This window comes from Nanorana parkeri, unplaced genomic scaffold (assembly GCF_000935625.1).
Source record: "Nanorana parkeri isolate BGI_ZX_2015 unplaced genomic scaffold, ASM93562v1 scaffold188, whole genome shotgun sequence".
Taxonomy (NCBI): domain Eukaryota; kingdom Metazoa; phylum Chordata; class Amphibia; order Anura; family Dicroglossidae; genus Nanorana; species Nanorana parkeri.
Window position 1 is genome coordinate 1166176 of NW_017306456.1, and position 7862 is coordinate 1174037.

The window sequence follows — 7862 nt, forward strand, 5'->3', positions numbered from 1 at the left end:
AGAGAATATATCTATATATATATTTTCTTACATGGAATGTATTGATATAGTTCAGCCTTATGTCCACTAGATGGAGCAGTGGAAATAATTTTCTCTGCTCCTCAGCCCCATCTAGTGGCCATAATGCACTGTTATATCACAACACATTCGACCTGAAAAGAAAATATATTAAGAACATTCGTTTTTGCCATTATTTAAAAAAAAATGATTTTCACATGTCCCTTTGTTTATAAACAGACTTGTTAAAGTCAATTTATAAAGAAAGGGGCATGCGAAACACTTGATAGGTGTGTGTAAAGTGAAATTACACACACACACAATTATATATTCTTTGCATCATTGGTCGCAAAGGTCTTGGTGGCGACTGCTTTGTAATTCCAGTGTGATCACAGACACACCATGCGCAGGCGGCCATCTTAGGGCCAAATCCCAATGCTTGGATGCCTTGTCGCACTCCTTACTGGATGTCACAAGTTTTGGGGGGAGTGCTTGTAGTGACTGCGGATGGCGCCGCCAATAGCAACAATCGTTAACAAATGTCACCAGCATTCCGAAGTCCAAGTGTTTATTTATTCAGAACCATGTCATGAAACAAGCGCTTTGCAGGGGTCACATGGGGTCCCTTCATCAGGTCTAGCATTGACAGATCCAAATGAGTAAAAATGGGAGCCAGTGACAGAGCGGTAACAAGCACTTTCGGGGGCCACACGGGGTCTCTTCATCAGGCTTAGCATTGACAGATCCCACTGACTGAAAATGGGAGCCAGTGACCGAGCGGAAGCCCCGAAACGTTCTTGGTGTTGAGCGCCGACCACCGAGGCCGCCAAGTCAGGAAAGTTGCTACAAGCGACAACATCTGTCACCGGCATCCTGCGATGGCGGCGCCTTTATTACCACTACTAGCCTGCGGCTTAATACCGCTGACATCACCGTCGCCGACAATAACTGGAAAGGAATTTTATTTTCCACAGAAAAACAATAGAAACATTAAGGAAACTCTGCGCAGGAAACCGGCTGAGGGATCAGACAGAGAAAAAGAAAAAAAACCAACGTGTTTCAGTTGGAATATGGAGGATGCAGACGGGATTTCAGGGCTCCGTCATGTCGTTTTAATTTATTTCGAGGAGAGACATAGAAAAAAAAAAACATGACGGACTGCTCGTATGTGGAAACACATCTTGGCGAAGCTTCAGGCTGCAGATGTAAGTTAACTCAAGTGAAGACATTGCGTTTAATTCAATTTGTGGCAGAAATAAGATGCAGCTTTAACTGCGATTCGAATCGAGCGTTCAACGCGGACTCTGCGGAAATGGAAATGGTTCGAATGTTGTTTCTTATATCATGTGATCTATCTATCTATTGTTATATACACTATATTGCCAAAAGTATTGGGACACCCCTCCAAATCATTGGATTCAGGCGTTCCGTGACATTTCATTGCTACTAAATATTCCGCGGTCACCTGTTACTGGTATTATAACAAAGTGGAAGCAACTGGGAACAACAGCAACTCAGCCAGGAAGTGATAGGCCACGTAACATGACAGAGCGGGGTCAGCGCATGCTGAAGCGCACAGTGCGCAGAAGTCACCAACTGTCTGCAGAGTCAATAGCTACAGACCTCCAAACTTCATGTGGCCTTCAGATTGGCGCAACAACAGTGCGTAGAGGGCTTCAGCACTTCATAAAGAAATCATCTTCCAGCTCCCCCTCTGCACTGATTCCAGCTCCCTCTCTGTGACTTCCCTCCACAGAAATGTTATTATTTAGGGGAGCGCGGTCACACTTGCCCCCCCCCTCTAGCCCTCCCCCCTCCGTTATTTGCCTGCGCCGTCTCTTTGTATATATTACTACATCATCTGGTGGAGAACGCTCGGGGGAAAGTTGCCTTCGCTGCGGCGGTAAATATGGAGGTCGAACACAAGATCCCTATCGGCACTTCCAGCACCCTTTCTCGCATACAAAGGATCGCAATGCGTCAGACGATGTAACTTACCGCTCACTGCACCAGGATTGTCCAGGAACCGTCCAGAAGGATTGTTCAGCTGCAAGTTCACTGGAAATTTCCGGCTACTTTCCAAAGTTTGGAGCTAACGGGTGAAAAGAAAAGAGAAAGCGAAATGTACCGGATTCTTATTCTGGAAACTTTTGACTTGTTATGCAAATTATTAGATTATTATTAAACAAAGTAAATCTGTATATATGTCATTGTGGAGATCCAAGAAATAGATGAATAATACATTTGTTTGTTTCCAAACTTACACAGAGATAGACAGACAGATAGATAGATATGGACATAGATAGAAAAAATAAGATAGATCGATCTTCTGGGAGGGGGAGAGAGAGAGAGAGAGAGAGGGAGAGGGAGAGGGAGAGAGATCTATTGAAGAGAGAGAGAGAAGATAGATCTATCGAAGAGAGAGAGAGAGAGAGAGAAGATAGATCTATCGAAGAGAGAGAGAGAGAGAGAGAGAAGATAGATCTATCGAAGTGAGAGAGAGAGATTGGAGAGAGAGAGGGAGAGAGAGATTGGAGAGAGAGAGGGGGGAGAGAGAGATTGGAGAGAGAGAGAGGGAGAGAGAGGAGAGAGAGAGGAGAGAGAGAGAGAGAGATTGGAGAGAGAGAGGGGGAGAGAGAGAGATTGGAGAGAGAGAGAGGGAGAGAGAGGAGAGAGAGAGAGAGAGAGAGAGAGAGAGAGAAGATAGATGGATCTATTGAAGATAGATAGATAGATAGATAGATAGATAGATAGATAGATAGATAGATAGATAGATAATAGAAAATAGATAGATAGATAGATAGATAGATAGATAGATAGATAGATAGACAGACAGACAGACTTATAAATCCCCAATTTATAATCCCTGGACTTATAAATCCCCAACATGGACTCACCCCCATCCCCCTTCATATTATCCCTTAACCCTGATAATGTCCCTGGACTTACCTAATCCCCCATATCATTCATTAACCCTAATAATGTCCCACTACACCCCCCTCCCATATAACCTCCCCATATGCTTTGGCAATGCTAAAATGTATTTGGTCCTGCCAATAAAGCTTATTTGAATTGAATTGATAGATAGGAGTTGAGACGCTCTCTATATATTTCACAGTTTAGGTGACACAGCCCCGTGTACAGTCAGAGTTCAGTGTCTCCTCTATAACGTGTCCCATTGATCGGCGTACACACAGATGCGGCGACACACAATGCCGCATTATATAGAAGACACAGTCACAGCAGTGTCCCCATAGGCTGGCGGTGACACGCGGGGCGATGCTATGGGAACATACACACAAAGAGTGACCCGCACAGGCACGCCGTTATCTTACCCAGACGTTGCTGCATGAGACGGAGGAAGAATTCAACCACTTGGCTGGGAAGGTCTGTCCTGGTCCAAAGTCACATTCCAGCCTGAGATCCTAGGAGGTGCGACACACACAGAGCATCTGTTCAGTCTGCATTACATATGTGAGAATCTGGGTTCTCCCAGAAACTGGGCCAGCACAGCAGCTCAGGGGTCAACACTATGGCCTGAGATCAGTTTGCCTGCATGGAGTTTGTAAGTTCTCCCTGTGCTCAAGTAGGTTTTCCAGAGCTAAATTCTACTTTTATTCCCCCAAAAAAACAAAATGGTCCAGAGACAGATGTGACTGGCTCAGTGTTCTCAATACTGGACCGCAGTATATGTCAGAGCTATAGAAATGTATAATAATAGTGTGCGACTTTGGGGGGGCATTAGAGTGTAAGCTCCTCTGTACAGAGACTGATGTGACTGAGTTACTGTTCTCTGTACAGCACTGCAGTATATGTCAGAGCTATTTATATGTAAAATTATCATATTGTGTGACTGTGGGGGGACATTAGAGTGTAAGCTCCTCTGGTGCAGAGACTGACTGGCTCAGTGTTCTCTGTACAGCATTATGGAATAGGTCAGAGCTCTATATATATGTATAGTAATACTATGTAACTCTGATGGGACATTAGAGTGTAAGCTCCTCTGTACAGAGACTGATGTGACTGGGGGGGGGGGGGGCATTAGAGTGTAAGCTCTTCTGGTGGAGAGACTGACTGTCTCAGTGTTCTCTGTACAGCACTGCAGTATATGTCAGAGCTATTTATATGTAAAATTATCATATTGTGTGACTGTGGGGGGACATTAGAGTGTAAGCTCTTCTGGTGGAGAGACTGACTGTCTCAGTGTTCTCTGTACAGCACTGCAGTATATGTCAGAGCTATTTATATGTAAAATTATCATATTGTGTGACTGTGGGGGGACATTAGAGTGTAAGCTCTTCTGGTGGAGAGACTGACTGTCTCAGTGTTCTCTGTACAGCACTGCAGTATATGTCAGAGCTATTTATATGTAAAATTATCATATTGTGTGACTGTGGGGGGACATTAGAGTGTAAGCTCTTCTGGTGGAGAGACTGACTGTCTCAGTGTTCTCTGTACAGCACTGCAGTATATGTCAGAGCTATTTATATGTAAAATTATCATATTGTGTGACTGTGGGGGGGACATTAGAGTGTAAGCTCTTCTGGTGGAGAGACTGACTGTCTCAGTGTTCTCTGTAGAGCATTATGGAATAGGTCAGAGCTATATAAATGTATAATAATACAATGTGACTGTGGGGGGAGATTAGAGTGTCAGCTCTTATGGTGCAGAGATTGACTGGCTCAGTGTTCTTTGTACAGCGCTATGGAATAGGTCAGAGCTCTATATGTATGTATAGTAATACTATGTGACTGTGGGGGGAGGGGACATTAGAGTGTAAACTCCTCTGATGCAGAGACTGATGTGACTGTGGGGGGACATTAGAGTGTAAGCTCCTCTGATGCAGAGACTGGCTCAGTGTTCTCTGCACAGCACTGCGGTATATGTCAGAGCTATATATATGTATAGTAATACTATGTGACTGTGATGGGACATTAGAGTGTAAGCTCCTCTGTACAGAGACTGATGTGACTGTGGGGGAGGGGACATTAGAGGGTAAGCTCCTCTGTACAGAGACTGATGTGACTGGCTAAGTGTTCTCTGCACAGCACTGCGGTATATGTCAGAGCTATATTGCTCTATAATGGGACGCTGGATCCTTACCTGTCTGACGTTGGCCAAGGTCAGGGTGAACTCTGTGGGGGTCCCGGTCGGGGTGGGGGGCAGGTAGGTGGTGGTTATCTGGGGGCAGTCTGTTGCATTCTGTAAGAGAAGAAACATCTCAGGTGATCCGATCACAAACTCATCTGAATTTCTATTCTGATATTCCCCCCAAAAAACACAGATTTTATCTTTGTATCTTTTTTTGTATCTTTTTTTTTGTCCGCAATGTGTCTCCATAACGCACAATCTGCGCACTGATTGGTTATTTTGTCCGGTGAATAATTATCACGCACGTGGATTAAAAAGCACAGACGCCAATCGGGCGCTTGTTCTAGATTAATAAACGATATGAAAAATAGGCCAAAGCAAAGTCTGACCACACCTGTGGTGAGATTTCACATCCTGTCCTGACCAATATGGGTGACAGTTGCGAAACTAGAGGTGGCAGGAAGCTGGGAAATCTCTGCACACAACCCACAAACACTCAAAAACAGAAAAAGCAAAAAACTAACACGAAAACACCCCCCAACACTATGATATATATTTATGAACAATTCATAGAGCCATTCGCCCTCGGCAACTGCATGTACATTCGGTGTGAATGGAGGCAAAAACAAATGTTATTACTATATTTTCTGTTCAGGTTGAGTGTAATAATCAGGAAAATACCACGTTATGGCCACTAGATGGAGCCGAGGAGCATAGGGAATTAAAGGAGAACTATGAGGTGAGGGATTTTCACTCATCGTCATAGTTCGAGCCGACCTGTGACATTGAGACTATCCCAGGTCGGCTCAATAGATCAGGAAGTGAGTGAACACATACCGGCGTTCGCTCACTTCTCGATCGTCTCCCTGCAGAGAGCCGTGACTGTCTCTCATGGCTCCCTGCAGGGATCCCCCCCCCCCCGCTCTGATCCTACAGCGCTGACTGGAGGAATGGACGGGGGAGAGGGCGGGTACAGGTGGCTTTGCCTCTAGATAGACAGAGCCAGCTCTCACCCACGCGGCTGGGTGAATCTCTACAGTAATGTCGGGATCTGTCCCGGCTTCGGCGGTCTCAGTATACTGCGAGCTGTAGCTCCCTATATACTGGTGGTTGAAGTGCTATGTATTACATCAAAGAATATTCGTTTACACAGCCAGTTGCACTGCACTGTTTGCAAAATACCGCAAGGTGAGCCAGGGAGAGAGCGGGGAGAGACAGCCAAGAGAGACAGCCAGGAGAGCGAGGAAGATTTTTTTTTCATTGGTAGATCTCATGTAGCTCATCATTTGAAAAGTAGATCTTAACACAAAAAATTGTGTGCACCCCTGGTATAGAGCATTGGTGGGCAACTCTTCCCCTCCAAATGTGCTTTAACTACAAATCCCAGCATGCTTCTGCCTATGGGAGTCATGCCTGCAACTGTCAGTCTTGCAACGCCTCATGGGACTTCTAGCTCCACAACAGCTAGAGGACCGGAGTTGCCCTAGGCAAAACTAGCATGTAAGTCTTGCGAACGAGGTTTCCTGGGTCCAGTGTGCTCAGCCAGATCTAAATGTTCTGTATCTGGGCGGATTTAACCTTCCATGGGGTCAGCTGATCTGGGATATATTTATCCCTCGGTGAGGCTGAGTCTAGGGGGGGGTCACAGGACAAGGGGAGCGATCACATGGCCAGCAGGAGCGAACTGACATCCCGAACCATGTGTTTTGCCCGCAGCTTCAGGTCAGGTCAGAGAATGCCGACTCAGCAGCTGAGCAGTCACAGTGCATGCGGTCACAGAAGGGTTAACCCCGGCGCTAATGTTATCCTGAGGCCCGCCAGCTGGTGTAATACGCGCCCGGCATGCCCGGCGGGTGGAAACAAAACCGTCACGGCCATCGTATAGAAGAACGCCCGCCTCATTAAAAAAACTGAACCTGTTTGTAAAATAAGCCGCTGAACTTCCTAAATATAACCTTGTTATGTGAGAGCGCCCATATGAAGGTACAATGCCTGATGACCTCACAAGCTAAGTGCCTGCGCCCATCCCTTGCACTACATTGTGCTTTGTAGCTCACACCATCTCCGGAGCAGGAAGAGCTCCTGTTGGGTCACACAAACTGAGATTTCCTGATTCAGACTAGCTCCGTTCTGAGACGTTGGCCACAGGCAAAGAAGGGGTGATCTTAAGTTCTTTTTTTATTGTGTCTCTGCTGGGGAGATTTTATATCATTTCCTGTTGTCTGGGGTCACCGGGACAGCAAGTGATGTAAAATCTCCCCAGCGGAGACACAAACAGCCATTTGCTAACCTCCTCCACAAAATTGCAGTTTCTCATTATGAACAGGGGAAACAATATCTGTAAAAACATAAGTCAAGGCAACTGGACTTGTTCTATTTTTCTTGAAGACGTTTCACTGGTCATCCGACCAGCTTTCTCAATTCAGAATTGAGAAAGCTGGTCGGATGTCCAGTGAAAACGTCTTCAAGAAAAATACAGCAAGTCCAGTTGCCTTGACTTATTTTTTTTACAGATATACCATGACCTGGATGAATGAGAACCTTCACAGACATACAGGGGAAACAATGTTGCAAATATAAAAGAAAGAAACAATGATACATATATAAAAGGAAAAAAAAGGTAAATGGAACACTCCTTTAAATAGATATACGCAGGGGATGGTGGGGCTTGTAGTTTCTATGAACGAGGGACGGTTGCACCTCTCCCAGTGTGGGTATCCGGGCAGGAAGAGGTGTGTCCTGACATTTGTCTCTCCCGGGATTCTGTACTGTAC

General features: G+C 45.5%; 1 protein-coding gene across 1 annotated transcript in view; it reads right to left on the minus strand.

Moving 5' to 3' along the window:
- The window catches only part of PLXND1 (plexin D1), a 101685-nt gene that overhangs the window by 43029 nt on the left and 50794 nt on the right, over positions 1 to 7862 (minus strand). The window contains exons 10-12 of the mRNA XM_018555221.1: positions 5101 to 5197; positions 3333 to 3422; positions 1996 to 2089 (exon numbers count right to left, since the gene is read on the minus strand). Coding sequence (XP_018410723.1) covers positions 1996 to 2089; positions 3333 to 3422; positions 5101 to 5197 — 281 coding nt within the window. The remainder of the gene's footprint in view (positions 1 to 1995; positions 2090 to 3332; positions 3423 to 5100; positions 5198 to 7862) is intronic.